At 34.6% G+C, this 16,387-nt stretch overlaps 2 protein-coding genes and 1 non-coding gene across 3 annotated transcripts; all 3 read right to left on the reverse strand.

The window, feature by feature from the left end:
- Positions 1–324: 324 nt before the first annotated feature.
- LOC113753001 lies at positions 325–544 on the reverse strand. The gene has a single exon (XR_003464949.1). It is a non-coding gene; the product is annotated as a small nucleolar RNA U3 (small nucleolar RNA).
- A 2,368-nt stretch (positions 545–2,912) lies between these two features.
- On the reverse strand, positions 2,913–6,656 carry LOC113776217 (lysosomal Pro-X carboxypeptidase-like). The gene is made up of 9 exons (XM_027321330.1): positions 6,205–6,656; positions 5,908–6,094; positions 5,668–5,801; positions 5,451–5,563; positions 4,388–4,634; positions 3,918–4,073; positions 3,701–3,780; positions 3,545–3,594; positions 2,913–3,330 (listed from the first exon to the last, which is right to left on the reverse strand). The coding sequence occupies exons 1-9, from the start codon at positions 6,616–6,618 to the stop codon at positions 3,182–3,184; spliced, it is 1,530 nt and encodes a 509-aa protein (XP_027177131.1). The 5' UTR covers positions 6,619–6,656; the 3' UTR covers positions 2,913–3,181.
- Positions 6,657–12,450: 5,794 nt separating this feature from the next.
- On the reverse strand, positions 12,451–16,164 carry LOC113773097 (lysosomal Pro-X carboxypeptidase-like). Its single transcript, XM_027317635.1, has 9 exons — positions 15,760–16,164; positions 15,490–15,676; positions 15,222–15,361; positions 14,874–14,986; positions 14,527–14,776; positions 14,218–14,373; positions 13,259–13,338; positions 13,107–13,156; positions 12,451–12,587 (listed from the first exon to the last, which is right to left on the reverse strand). The coding sequence occupies exons 1-9, from the start codon at positions 16,162–16,164 to the stop codon at positions 12,451–12,453; spliced, it is 1,518 nt and encodes a 505-aa protein (XP_027173436.1).
- Between the last annotated feature and the right edge of the window lie 223 nt (positions 16,165–16,387).

A 16,387-nucleotide genomic window follows, 5' to 3' on the forward strand; every position in this document is an offset into this window, starting at 1 on the left:
AGTGTTTTCGGTGCATTTGTTAAAACACATTAATTACTATGTTTTATTAGCCATTACATTAAGTTTATAGTTTAAACATCCAAAGAAAATTACTTATAGGTTAGGAGTTCATTGTTCAATGACACTTAGTAACATACACATATTACATATAACTTACTATTGAAAAAAACGCATAAGTAATTATTACCTTCTCCTTATATTTATACATTTTTTTTAATTTACTTTCTTAAAAAAAAAAAAAAAATCAACCACCTGAACTATTCCATCTCAACATGTATCCATTGGATACCTGTTGAACATTACCATTTTTTAAAAAATGAGGGAAATCTGTCAAAAAACTGCAGGATCATCTTAGCCCGTGGCGAAGCAAGGACCAGGAATGATGCTCTACTGCCCCATTAGCCCAGAAACCGGGCTACAAGAGTTGTAAATTACACTCAAGTCAGTCATTTTTCATCCACCAGACTTGGTTCCTGTATCCTTATAGAACTCAAGGACACACAAGTACAAGATTATGGAACAGATCATGTTCAATTAAATAAGGTCTGTAGGCAGACCCATCAATTATATAGGGTTTGCACGAGACGGTGTCAACTTTCGCTTGGACTACTATGATTGGTTCACTTTGTGTGGAATTTTTTGTTTCCAAATTGCAGGTTTCTTGACAGCAGGAGAGAAATACAAGCTAATTCCTTTCGTTGTGGTTTTTGCTGGTGTTACTTTTTACTGATATATATATCCTGGTCTCCTTCAGAGCTTCCTGATTCTCTCCCAGTTTCTGTAAAGGAGGGCAACAAGGAGCCACCTCCTGAGCTCCCTGGTTGTGCTAAGGAGTGTAACGAGAAGGCACCATGTTGAATCTGCTGATTAAAAAGCCTCATTGCTTGGATACACCTGCTCATAATACTCAGTTTTTTGTATTGTAAATTACATTTTTTTTTCTTTTTTTTTTGTTGCTGACGTATTTCGGAATTTATTGTTTAGCCTATCGTGAAGAAAAAGTTTATTTTTTTTATATATTCTCATACTCTTTTTGAATACTGAGTGAAAAAGTAGTTTATATATTAAATGAACATTTAGATTTTCAAAATTTGTGTTATAATTTTTAATTGTGCTATTGAATGCAAAATGACCCGTGCAAATGCACAGGAAGAAACTAGTTAAGCCATTAATTAAAGACCACCAATGGTGGACTGCCTACCTTCGGAGTCCTAGCTCACTTTGTTGTTTTTGTCGCAAAAGAAGAATAAAAGTCTTAATTAAACATTGAAATTGCATGATTAAACGACGCTGGCAAGACATCAGGACCAGCAATTTCAATTCCACTAGTTCTAAAGTGAAGCATGCAGAACCTCTGCATTCAAGCTTCGTATCACTTCAAAAATGCCTTGATAGAGTTTAAAAGTAATATGCTTTTTTGGGCTCATTTGGCAATATGTGCATCGGTTCCTTGTTGAATTCAACAATCTCTCACAAGATATTTTTGAGCTGTGTGGCAGTAGAATTAAGTTGACTCGAAATGAATGGTTGAACCATCATTTTTTGAGAAGTAGAATGCTCCTTCAGGGTTCCTAACAAACATCATGATGTGTAGTGATCATGTTGACGGCTTTTTCTATACTAAGAAAAAGTTTTGGGCCTTTTTGCGTTATCCCTTGTCAAGTTCTTCTGTAGCGGGTGTCACTCATGAGGTCTGTTCTTGCCAAATGAGACTGCATCGCATGGCAATGTAGCTAATTACGTAGACCAAGAACCCTTGCTGATTTTAAAAGGAAATTTTGTAGCTAACAAAAAAAGAACTTCAATGGAAATTATAGTTGTGCTATACATGATACTCTAAACATTTTCTAGTTCTTCTACGATATATGAAGGTGATCAAATTGACGGAAGAACCTATAAGTCACCTCCTGGCAACCTTTTTTGAATGAGGAAGACAGATTTTGCGATTTGATTTGTCAATTCTGTTCTATTGTTTTATGAAGCCTTGATGTTACGGGAGGATCATTCGGAACCTTAGAAATACAGAGGTAGGTTCTTTCTGACGTGTATGTCACGTAAAACTTACGTTGTTAGGAGCACTAAGATATTGGAAACTATTTTTTCAAATTTATGAATCATGAGGTTAGAGGGAATCATTTGGAACCTTAAATGAGAAGAAAGAAAAGAGTAGGGCACTTGGCCAATAATAATACTTCTAACTTCCCCCTTTTCTGTTGGTTTTAATTGGAGGTAGCAAAATGGACAGGATGAATGGGATTTGCTTAGATTTGAGATAGAACTGAGTAATATGAGTTTGGATCCAACCTTATTCATATGTGTTTTGGGACTAATTTGAGCGAAATCATTTTGAGATGGGCTTAGATTGATCTCACCTAATATCCAAGTCTATTTGCTATATTCTTTTTTCCTTTAATTCTTTTTTACATAACTTTAATATTTTTTATTTATTAAATTTCATTTAGTCTTATTGTGAATAAATATTTTCTTGAATTCTTTTTTCCCTCAAATTTTCTTTTATTTATTTTCTATGTGTATATATTTTTTAATCTTTGATTTCCAATGTTGCTAAATTTTAGTTGAGGAAAAAATAAATCCTATAAAAACTTAAAAGGACTTGTATTTATGAGTATAATGAAATGGCGTTTAGAATGAGCCATCATAAACTACCAAAAATGGACAAAGTATTTTAATAAAATTACAAATTAATGACTTCCATATTACTTCCAATATTCATTTTGATCAATATTCTACTAGAAAAGGAGTTCAAAACCATTTACAGGCCTAAAAGAGCCCCCAACAACTCCATTTAAGCCTTCTCCAACCTGACTACGCAACCATTGAATTCCCGTCTCAAAATAAGAAGTTTCTTTCAACATTTTTCAAAAAGCACTTATTTCTAAGGGACAAAAGAGTTCAGGAAACTAGATGGGGGTTTAAGCATAATTACAAGGAAAAAACTGAAGGACCTCACTTGGATCATTAAAAGATATACAACAATTGATGGAGTAAATTTTTGGTGAGACTCTCGAGCCCCAATGGGTACCCAAAAATTTCCATCAATTAATGGGTATAAATGGGGTTAGTCCCATTTCAAACCCAGACATGAAGATAAAAATATCCATCCAGTTCAAAGTCCCTTTAGGCATGATAGCCCATTGTGATTTGGAACATATTGTCACCTCTAGTTTTTATTCTTAAAAAAGAAAATTTCAAGATCAGCGTAATACTGTTTGATCCATCCGTCAATGATCTCAACCTCCAATTTCCTCTGAGCAACCAACCAGGACGGATCACTTTTTTGTGCTGCCAGTATGTCCAAGCAATGAGATCCTGCAAAAAATGACTTCGAAATGGCCATCACAAATCATTTAACGGAAGCCCACAAACTATAGATTCAAAAAATATGTGGCTCGTGTTTTTCTAGTACGTGTCATTAGCACTTATTTGGTTATGCTCGTGAGGGAAATAATCTTTGAGAAGACGCAAAAGGAAATAGTGGATCGAACTGAGTTTACTTGGAATGGAAAGAGCTGAAAAAACGAACCTTTAGCTGTGTAAACAGCAAGAAGGCTGTCGGATAAGTTCTCTCGCACCCTGCGATTAAGAAATTAAATGATTAATTAGTTTAAGAAGCCATGAGTATTAATTTCAATATAATATATAAAAAGAAATCAATAAAAAAAATGTCTTATTCAATTACCCGGCACTACTATAAGGATCCTTCAAGCCATTGGAGAATATGATATTGCTTCCAAATCTTTGGAAAATCAATTTTATGTCCTACAATTTGTTGGATTTACATATGAGGATCGGATCAACAATGGAAAAGTGAAAATGATCATATCAAAGACTGTGTTAGAAGTTTCTATTTGGAAAAATATGAAGACACGATAGAGAAAATAACCAAGAAAACATACATGGCCACCATAATAAGTTGTGATCCAATGAGGCCGAGGTGAGACCCCATATGAACTTTTGCAGCCCTTAATGAAATCCGGTAGGTTGAAAGGTGACGATGGGAATATTGTACCATTGCTGCCATGCCCCATGGGCATCACCATCTCGCTACAAGTCTATTGAAAAAAAGAAAAGAAGCCCTTTTCAATCGAAATTGATTTCAAACTCAAGTACAACAATTAATTATCTTTCTATCACCATTAATCAGGTCCTAGCTTAGTCCAAAAATAATAATAATAATAATAATACTAATAAGGGAAACATGAGACAGACTAGAGATCTGGATTGCCATTTTTTTCCTAAAAAAATTTTTACATTTTCGATGAACTTATTTTTTAATTATTTTTTTACTTCACGTGTATCAAATTATTATAATATATATTTTTTTTAACAAAAACTTCAGAAAATAATAATCCAAACGGGCTCTTACTTGCCATTGCCATCCGATATCTGTTTCACTGGGTATGGTATTTTCCAACACATCATAGCATGACTCGTCTTTCCTGAAAGAAACAACACCAGCAAAAATGCGGCCAAGAATATCAGTTCCTTCGGGTGCTTTGTCTATTCCACTACACAACTCAGCGACGGGATACATCGGCGGTGCGTTGTACTGAGCAGCCATTGTGAACATGGAAGCCAAGTAATCCGCAAGCTCAGACGGACTACTCAAAGGCCTGAAATAATTAAAAAGAAAAGATAGATAAAGGATGTTTCACTTAACAGTTCTTTGGCTGCGTCATCATCATATAACGTCCCAAATTTAATTCACTATTAGTTATGTTTTACTAGATTGATACTATATATGTAGGGTTGGGTACATAAATTAATGTACATGTGCAAAAGATTTACCTTTAAAATTTAAGTAATCTGCCTTAATAAAGTGTCTTAAAGTCGTGTTAAGTCTACCACTCAAAACTCAAAAGAGAAAAGAAAATAAAATTTATACTAGAAAATAGTACTTATAACCAAAGAAAATGGCTCTTAACTGGGGATCAAATGACCAAACTATCGACAGATATAAGTCAACTTAAGCTGGTGAGGTGACTGCTTGGACTAAAATGATTAATACACGAGTGAGAAGTTTCTTTTGAATCATCGGACTTTATATCTCGTAAATAAAGCCCATCATAAATGATCATCAACAAAGCAAATTAGTAGCACATATATATATATATATATGTTGATGACTAGGGCATTGACTTGACTTTTAAAAAAAATGACTAGTATATTGACTTGGCTATTTCTACTTTACACCCTAATTAAATAGAATAAATATTATATACACTGACAGTGTATACAGTATCACTGTTCGATTCATGATACATGTGTAAAAGTTGAATTTCAAATTCAAATTTTGCATAGTTGTCATTCGTCCAACATTGACAGTGACAGTGTATATACTGTCAGTGTAGGAAAAATTAATCCAATTAAATATCAGTACATCTTGATTGGTAAAATGAGAGAAAGCAAAGAGACAGAAGAATTGTTACGCGCAAGTCTTGAATCTTTTGCTGAGAATGGAGAGACCATTTGGTTTAGAAGCAACTTCGTCAATCTCAGACCATGATTTTCGTATAGTTTGGTAACAGTGCTCACTCTCCTCCTGTAATTTAACATAACAAAAATATTCTCAAATCTCTTTAACATTTAATAATTCCAATAATATATGATTAGAAAACATGAAACCATTAGCAGCTTTTTCATTACTTTATAGTCCTTGGTCACAATGGAATCGTAACCATTTTGTGGAGTGATGTCATCAAAGTAAAGAACGGGAGCTGATGATGCTACAGCACCAAGTGCAATATGAGGATATTTGAGGCGAAACCACGAAGCTAGCACTGTCAAGTTGAAGTATTTAGAGATATGTCACCACCAAAAGGGAAAAAAAATGGGTGAACAAAATTATAAGATAAAGAAAAAAAAACAGCGTGGAAAAGTACATACTTCCTCCATATGATCCACCAACAACGATAATCGGAGCATTTTTAGCAGAAAATTTATGTTTTACATGCATTAAAACTTCTGCGTAATCAGCTAAAGCTTGAGCCGAGTTGAAATAACCACGAATAGCTTTATTTTTCATTGCTTTTTCCATTGATCCATGCGGTACAGATTTTCCGTAAAACCTATGCTGCAAAAGAAAATTAAGATCCCCGGAAGATGGTTAGCATTTACAAGTTTGTTAAGTATGTAGTATAAATCAAGAAAGAAGAATAAAACGATGTTATGATAATCTTATACCTCTATGTAGACAAGGAGAGCTTTAAACCGAGGGGCATTATCAGGGAGAAAACCAATAGTCTCTATATCTCCAGCCAATGGAGCTTCGGCTCCAAGATATGCAAAGATTGGAGAGTTCGACTTGGCACCACCCCAGAATTTTGAATTGATCACATAACTTTGGTTGAATTTGGTATAGCTTTTTGGGTTATAATTGAAGTGGTCTAGTGTCTGTTCGTAAAAGTATGATTTGAAATCTTCTGAACGAGAAGCTTTAGTTAGAGTATCGTCAGGGTCTCGAAGATTTGTTCTCCGTATTGGACTGAGCCTTGGGATTTTGTGGGGGTGATATACAGCTGATGAAATGGAAGTTGAGAAGCACAGGAGAAGAAGGAGAGGCAACCATAGAGATAATAGACTGCCAAGAAGATCCATGGCCAATGAATTTGAGTTTCTTGGTCGAGGATTGGTTTTTTGTGCACTTCTTTTAGTTTATGATGTTCCAAGTTCCAGTGTGTGGATTTATATAGAGATATATGCTTAGAGCACATCATTTTCATTTGGTTTTATTAGGACTGCAAATTCAAGTTGATTGATTCTTAATTTGCTGCCATCATGCCATTGCTTGACCACATTTCCAGCCCCTATGTGCTCATGCTAATTCGGAAAATTAGCAGCTGCTGAAAGTAGGGTTACTATTTCTTAAGCATAATTGACTGAGACAAGTCACGATGGAGACTTTAGAATAAGATCGCCCCCCCCCCCCCTCTTATCATTAATTACTTGATTTTTTTTCACATACAACTTTATATTCTTGAATTTATACTCGTATATATTGTTTAATTACTACGAAATTCCTCATGATCTAAATATTTCGTCAATTAGGGATGTGGCAACATCACTCTAGTTCGACAAAAGATCAAAACAGGGGAAAAATTGTGGCTCTAACCAAATATTTTTTATTCGGCATAATTTCAGAAACCTTCCCTAAAGTTTTTGACAATTTCACTAAGTAGTTTTGAGGTTTAAAAAATTATACATACCTTTATTGTTCATTTAAAATCACAATACTAGTTATAATATTTTAATGAAACTTCCTTGTTTGGTATGCTTGTACCGACAATGGGTTTTAAACTACTTTTTTCATTTTTCATTTTTCCTTGTTATTCCTCCTGCAAAACCATGGAATGATCAACATTGCACATAGCTACTATTGCGACCAAATATCAAACTAGTGATTTTTTGGAACAAATCAACTTTGAATATCATTCAATGTGTTTCCCAATTTTTTTTCCTTTTTTTTGGGTAACAATAACTCAAAAAGAAACTATTCAAAACGACTACCAAATAATAGTAATTCCACTACTCCTAAACATCCACAAACTCTAAAAGTATGATGGCAATACTTTCTTTTCAATCTTAAAAATCTAAATCCCCAATAAAGTATTTTTAAAAATAGTCTATCATAGCGTGATAGAGTCATTGTTATATTTGCTTATCAAACAGTAAGTATATGCATTAAAATATTGGCTTCAACTCCCTATATTTGTGCTAAATTATGTTTCAATTCTTTAGGAAAGCAATTAAATTAAACTTCATTACGTTAGGACATTTTAGGGTATTTATCTAAATATTGGACCAACTAATGCTATTTTGAGGAACTATCTAATGTTATTTTAAGGTTTGGTTACTAAAACTATCAAATCAGGGGAGGTTGGTGTAATTTTTGAAATATAAAGATAAATCGATGAAATTGATAAAAACTTTGAGGTTTCTAAAACTGTTCCTTTGTATTATAACAAACTCTCAACCCACCATGCCATGAAACAAAGTTATTTTGGTTCTTAAAGTTGAACGGTTATCATATTTTGATTTTTGTCATTTCTGTGCCTTTTTTTTTTCCTTGGCTTAATTATTTTTTTTTTCTATAGGTATCCAATTAGAGAAAGATGTGCAATATTTTTGCCAAAATGATATCTGATAGAATTGGCTAGAAATACTTGGCCAATTGGACACCTAAATTATACATCTCTTCCCATTATATTGTTGTTCTTTTTGGTGATTTGCAAAGTGTGGATGTGGATATACATCAACTCTTCCAAGTCCTCGTACGAATGATAGCTTACTTCCTTTTTGAAATCTCGGTTTTCATCAAGAAATATGATTACCTTTCTAATAAAGATAATTTCTAGGGGATCAAATTTCAAACGTATAAGAATACAAATTGTACCTAGTTGCTTTTGTTTCTATCTTGGAGTCGTCAAAAGAGGTAATTGTGAAAAGAAAGCCACACCACTAGTACCATCAATCACACTGAAATTTGTCTACCACTCTTATATTATCTACGATGAATAATTTAAGTGATAGACGTTTTCTGAGACCAACACCCAAATGGGAGCTAATGGGTCTAATAGATCGTGTCTCACGGATTCTGATATTGAGTCAGTCCACGCGTCTTTTTTGTATATGTCCCCGGCTGCACTATATTTTTGCAGTTGAATCGCATATCATTCAGTTCCCAGGTAGAAAGCGTTTCTAGAAGATCTTAAGCGCAACTCACGAAGAAACGTGACACACGCTCGGGAAGAATATGGGTAAGTTTCGCTTTGAATCCTTAAACTATAGATGTACTCTCGCTTTAGTCCTAAAACTTTAATTGTTAACGTTTTATCCCTTAGAGTATGAAATTCATCTCATTTTAATGAGAGTGCGTATATAATTTAAGGGTCCAAAATGAAATTTAGTCACTCTGATACATCCTATATGTTCCTGTCATCCCACTCAACAAGCAACGATGATCACATGAAGTGATTATTTTGATCGAATATAATAGTATCGCAGACGCTGCAATTATAAAAATATAGATAAAAATTCTCCCAATCCTTATTTTGCATTGTTTTGAATTTTAAATATTCGTAAAGTGTCCAAAAATCAAGGATTAAAAATGTCTAAATATAGGAATAAAAAATAGAATAAAGATGAAATTGAGTGAATTAATAGTTACAAGTGGCCTGTAGCCTTTAAAATCACAGTATTAATTTTCCTATTTCGACTTTGATCACTCATCATTCAAAGAGCAAACCGTTTCATATAACGTTGCATGTGTTGCAGTGACTCAACACTGACAGACTACAAATGTCTCGCAAATGATAGGTTTAACATTAATTGATTATTGAGATTTTAGAACTTTTAATTCTTTGGATTTTTATCCTTTCTTGTTTCACCACTATAGAGTCCAAGACTTCATTGATGAAAAACAAACGGCTATGATCTATCATTTTTTTTTTATTTTTGCTTCTTGGGTTATTAACTTTGATTGATTGATTGATGAAATTGAGAAAAAACCACCAAACTAATTGAAAAATTTTGAAATGTTCTCCAACTAATCTGTGAAAATTAGAACACAAGAATCAAACAAGTTGGTCAGATTGCAAATACATATGAAGCAACAAATAACTCAATATTGAAACTTATGCAAATCTGAAAGCAAAAAAAAAAAATGTTCTACCCTAACTATAGGGGATTAGAATGAAAATTATGTCGTTGATTATGAAAGAAAAATGAATGTTAGAGATGGAAAGCTTATTGAAGGCTCATCATGTTATTTCTTCCCCAAATACACGGGGCCTTGCACTCACTTAGCGAACCTCTCTTCTTCTTGGACGTTTTGGCAACGATTGGTTGCCCTCCTTGGCCTAAGGCACTTTCCCCCAAGTTTAGGACAAAACCAATATTTCAGAGGTTAACACTGAATTGAACACAAACTTCTGACTGAAAACTACAAAGTGATTGCTGGTTTCACCATGATTAGTTAACTAATTAAATGGGGTGTTCTAATCTAACTGGGTGTGTGAGTTTCTACCACTTTGGGAGAAAAAAACTATTCATTTGGCGAGGGTGTGCTCGAGAGGGGGGAGGGGCATCCCTCCCACATCGGTTGGATGTGGGTCAGTTAACCTGGGTTTAAGGTCCATAGGGGTCTCGTTCAGACACCAATTGGGTGGACGTGAGTTCTTTGTGGGTCCTCCTTAGATTAATACTCTTTACTGGATCGTTTGGCCGCTGCCTTCCTGAATGTTTTTAATCTAACTGGGTGTGTGAGTTTCTACCACTTTGGGAGAAAAAAAATTAAATAGGGTGTTCAAGCTTAAATGAGTTCCATTGTTGTCAAATTATCTCTCTATAAACTTAAAATTTTTATGGTGAAGGCATTAATTAGTTATCATAGTTTAATTTGAATAGGTCTCGTGTCTAGATTCTATAGAGGACTTAGATAATAACTTGACAAAGTAGAGATTGAACACAATTTTCAATATTCACACAAGTGTTCATGGGTGGAGGCCATAATTTGTGTATGAGAAAACATTCATGCCTTGAAATGACACAACAACCATTCCAACTCCTCCTCCACTCCGAGCGCTGGTGCTACCATGGACCATGGTCACTATCTCCTCCTCTTCTTTTTCTCATACAAATTCGATTAAAAAATTGACCAACTCAGAACTTATTTACCATGTTTTGCACTAAAAGCCCCTATATATGCACCAAATCCTTTTCAAGTTTAGTCTTCTTTATCAAAAGACAATTGAGCCCAATATAATCAATCTATATATAGCAACTCTAGAAAATTGAAGGACCATCTCCACAGTCCACTCAAGGGCAGTCTTATAAATTTTTTTTTTTTTACCTTCCACTCCTCCCCGCACCCTTTCCACCACTACAAGAAATTTGGCATTTCATGACTTGCCAGATTAATGCAAGTCACAAAAAAAAAAAAAAAAACTTACTTTTTATGACATGACATTGGTGCATGTAGCAATAAGTTGGTTTTAATTAAGTCACAAAATACATGACCTAAATTCATTTACGAATCACAATTGGTCTTTCAAGTCACAAGATCAATTGTGACTAGTGAAATTTAAAAACTCTCTCCCAGCCAATGGACAATCCCATAATTTCTTTATGGTTGGCTTTTACAAGTGATATAGCCTTACTAGTCAACTTCAAGCAAAGCTGAGAAGCGCGCATGCGTCAAGATTCAATGCTGCACGTTTAGGTCTCTCCTTCATACGTGCTTTCGGCCGCCAGCGACAATGAAGTAGTAGTCTGTATGCTTAAGCATCAGTCAGATACAGACCCATACATGCTTAACTAACCAGCCACGAGACCCTGCAAATTGACAACTCATGATTTGCAAAACAATCCAGGATAAAATATACTTGCTTCTCAAGACAATATGAATATCAATTCTTACTAAATTTACAAAATTTTTCGCAATAACAAAATTAAACGGAGACCATTGGTTGTGTAGATTGCACGAACGGTGTCCCATAGGTCTTCAAGAGCCCTTAAATTGAAGAATGAAAACCATTGGAAAACTCTATATATGTATAACTTGATGGAAGATAATAAAGAATATTCTTAAATTATTTGTTACTGGCCATTACTATATCGAATTCTTACACCATTGTAAAGTATGATTTTGCTTGCGAATCTGCTAGGAACCAATCTTATATCCTGCAACATTTGCACGAAATATCAATTGATGGAACTGGAAGCTTTTTTTTTTTTCCCTCAAAAAACCGGAAGTCATGTTAATGTCTCAGCCATGAAGAAACACCTTTTTTGTAGTAATCTGGTGCTTATGTCGAGGATATTAGATAAGAGTTGTAACCTGTCCAATCAGGGCACCATATATATATATATATATATCTGCTAGTGCAGTTCTTCATAAATTGCTTTAAGTCCAAGGATTGAGGAGGGCTATGATCGGCAGATGATGATTGACGGCTAAGCATTTCTGTGCAAGACTAACAGGTAATCTGACTTGATACATATAATTTTAATCATTAATATTGTATGAGAAAAAAAAAAAAAGAGAAACAAGTAATAAGTACGAAAAATGCATGAAAAAGTTTAAAGTGGCCAAATTTCAATTTAACAATCTATTATGGGCAAGTCAAAGTTACCGAAGAATATCGCGTCGTTGTCACGAACTTTGTCACGATTCAATACCACGCCTCAGTCAAGAATGAAGGCCAAGTAAACGATGAAGAAGAGATATAATGCTGCCGTAATTCATTAGAGAACAAAATTGGAGATGAGAATTTAGAAATAAAGGACATTTCCATTTACTTGATCATCTTCCAGTAACAAAACATTGCATGCAATGCAAGTTATTTCAAATCGGACTTGGATACATAGCCTTGCTCATGCATTCTGTCTTTTTGGAAAAATTATAGGCTCTTTTCAATTGATTTTCTGTCTTTAATTAATGGAAGAAAGATCAGCATAATACGCTTTGATCCATCCTTCGATGATTCGAACCTCCATCTTCCGTTGCATGACTAACCACTCTGGATCCGTACTTTGGTTTGCTGGATATAAGTCTAAGCCATGACACCCTGAAAAGTGAAAATAATATGTTTTTGAACTTATAAACTAGTAAATGTAAGACGACAAGTGTTAGATAACATACAGGAGAAAAACTCTGTACAAACCATTTGTCAAATGCTCCAAGAAATGTATCTAATCTTTTTTCTTGTTTCAAACTGAGACGTTGTCCAACGGATTGTAGGTCAGGCCCTGTCTCTGAAATATTTAAATTTTTTTTGGGAATTTATTTTCCATTTTTTTTGGGTAGATTGAGAATGTATCTATATATGTCCTTTCTAGGAATAGTAATAAAATTTTCTACAATAAAATGGTGAAAATAATGAAGGAAAAATTAATAGCCAAACCAATTTTTAACTTCAAAAGAAAAAGGGCGCAGAATGGAACGAGAACATGCTTGAGCTTCAATGTTGCTGCCATTAATTGATTTCTACTGTTTTATTCTCTTTTTCTTTTCTTTTTTTTATTTTCTCTTTGATTCTCAGAAAAAAAAAGGAAAAAAAAAAGAATTGATAATGTCCAGTCCAAACCATGAGCGGTAGATATAGCCAAAAGACTGTCAGATAAGTCCTCGAGCACCCTATAAATAAGCCAGAAAACCATTACAAGATGATCCAGTACAGGCATGACTTCAAAGCTCAAACAAAAGACAATAATTTTTTTGATAGTAAATATGACATACCCGCCACTGCTATAAGGATCTTTTCGACCATTAGAAAAAATGATGTTGCTGGCAAACTTCTGAAGGGTAAGTTTTATGTCCTGCACAATATTGCAAACATCACGTGCAACTATACTGTTAGGCATGTAGTGGCTACATCGAGGAAGATAGAAAGGATACGAAGGAATTTGGAACTGTGCATGTTATGGGACTTTACTCAACAAATTTTTACTTTTACATAGGTTACTATATAGTCAGGTATTTCTGATTTTATAGACATATTTGGCATTTTGTATAGAGCAGATTCCTTCTGTTTGAGAAATTTCTATTCTGATTGATAAAAGTTTATATTTCACGTAAAAAAAAAAATCATATGCCACCCCTTTCTCGAATTTTGTGTGTGTGTGGAGTTTTTTTTTTTTTTTTTGGGGGGGGGTTTGTGGTGGTGTGTTGTCATCTTATGTGTATTTTGGACATGATTTAAATGTTCAAGATTCTGTCGGCTTCGAATCTTCTGTCTCCAAATTAGTCTCTATCCCCTTTGTCCCTTCTTTATACTGTTGCCACGTGTCTCTAAATTTTTAATGACCCAAACAAATCGATAATAATTGATTGACAAGTTTACTCAAAACCAATTAAAACAGATAGGTCAAAACTTTTTTTTTATTTTTATTTTAACAAAAAAGAGTCTTGTTGATCTTAAATGTAGAAATCAACTAAAACTCTTCTTTAATTTTTACCCCAAATCAACTAAAATTAAATGTAGAAATCAACTAAAATTCTTCAATTATTATTGGTTTTGAGTTTAGGTTATCAAAGAGTTAGAGACACTTGGAAACTGTACAAAGAAAGGATAGAGAGGATAGAGACTAATTTGAAGACAGAAGATTCGAAGCGGATTCTGTGAAAGCAATAAAGAAGAATTGCCTACTAGCATAATTTGGACTCGTGAAATGCAGGGTATAAAATGAAAAACATACATGGCCTCCGTAGTAGGTTGTGATCCAATGAGGTCGAGGCGGGACGCCATAAACAAGTTTACAGTATTGGGTGAACTCCGTCAAATTAAAAGGGGCTGGCTGGAACATATGAGCTTCAACAGTCCGTCCAATGGGCATTACCATTTCACTACATCTCTAAGAACCAAGACATTAATGTTATCCCAATCCAGAGAAAATAAGAAAAGGAAATTAAAGGGCCATTTTGACCTGAAGAGCCAAAATCCAAACACTAGTGTACTGTCATGAAAATCCAAATTTAGAAAAAATTGTTTTCAAAAGCATATATACTTGCCAACCCCATCCCTCGTTTGTTTCAGTGGGACGATGAAAGTAGTTGACATCATAGCAGGATGAATTCTTTCCAAATGCAGACTCAACACCAGCAAATATTTGGCCAATAATATCAGTCTGGCTTCCAGCTCGATCAATGGCTTCACAGAGCACTGTAAGAGGATAATCAGGCGGATGATTATATTGAGCATGGGATGCATACATTGACACTAAAAAATTCTTGAGCTCAACGCCACTGTTCAAGTGCCTGAAAATACAAAAAGGGTTTTATTATACAAGCTGTTCTATTTTGCTTCAAGGTCACATGCCAAAGAGAAGTCCTCAAGGAAGCATGAAGGGCTTACGAGCAAGTCTTGAATCTCTGACTCAGAATGGAGAGACCACCTGGTTGAGAGGCGATATTGTCAACTATATCCCACGAATCTTTGATTGTCCGGTAACAACTTGCGCTAGTCGCCTGCAAGATCAATCATCAAGGGTGAGAATGTCTGAATTTTTTCCACGCAAGGTGATTTGAGATACTTTGAAAGACCATTATGTAAATACATTAGATAGATAGATTAAAACATATTAATTTTTCTTGGATAAATGAATACATTATTATTCCAAGTTGCTTCTGCTTGTTCTCTTGCTTTTCTCGATGCAAACAAGAATGTACTACTTGAAATCTTGTTAAATTAGTAGTACATTACAAGAAAATCTTTGGTCACGATCCAGTAATATCCATCTTGCGGAGTGATGTTGTCGAAATAAAGAACGGGTGCTGATGAGGCTAAAGCTCCAATAGCAATGTGTGGATACTTGAGCCGGAACCATGCTGCTGCTGCCAGCACTGGAAATTTTGTGAAGAAGAAACTGCTGTAAGATAATAATAACAATAATAATAGCAAGTTGATACAATCTATAAAAGAAAAAGTATACACATGGAATTTAGGAAAGGCATTATTCTACTCTTCTTACTTCCTCCATATGACCCCCCAAAGACAATAACTGGAGAATTTGGAGAAGAAAATCTCTCCTTCACGTATAGCAAGACCTCTGCATAATCAGCTATAGCCTGAGCTGAGTTAAAGAATCCGCGAGTGGTCTCATTTTTTAATGCTTCTTCCATTGAACCAAATGGAACTGATTCTCCATAATATCGATGCTGGAAAAATCAAGAATTAACCAAGTCCTGACACCAGACAACGTCAAACCATGAAGAATAATTTTAATCTTAACTTAGGGCACCTCTACATAAACAACAAGAGCATTAAAGAAGGGAGCATGATCAACAGGAAAACCAACACGGAGGAAATCATGATCAAGTGGGCTTTCTGCTCCAAGATGTGCAAATATTGGTGAGCTTGAATTTGCACCACCCCAGTACTTAGTGTTGATGGCATATTTCTGCTTGAAAGTGGCATAACTTGGAGGTCTATAATTAAAGTGGTCTAGAGTTTGTTCGTAAAAGTACGTTTCGAAATCATGTAGTGATACAGGAGATGATGATGGAGAGATGGATTCAAGATATTGGGGAATTGATCCGTGAAGAGTTAGCCTCGGAATATTATATGGTGCTCCTGAATTGGAATAAATTGAGAAGAGCAAGAGAATAAGAGGGACTCCATAAGATTTTGGTGTTGGAGGTTTCATGGCAAAGGATTTTGAAACTTTGAATTACTTCGTTCAACTATGACTCTACTCTTTTTAAATATAAAAGCTTTCGACAAAGTAAGGTCATTTTCTTTCCCTTCTCCTTGGAGTACGATTTTTGTATCCATCAGATTAACTCGTGCACATGCTTAAACACGAAAATTACTTTAGAGACGTCAACAAAAAAGAAAAAAAATTACTTCTCCGAAGAAGTTCTAATCAA

This window comes from Coffea eugenioides, chromosome 1 (genome assembly GCF_003713205.1).
Source record: "Coffea eugenioides isolate CCC68of chromosome 1, Ceug_1.0, whole genome shotgun sequence".
NCBI classification, from domain to species: Eukaryota; Viridiplantae; Streptophyta; class Magnoliopsida; order Gentianales; family Rubiaceae; genus Coffea; species Coffea eugenioides.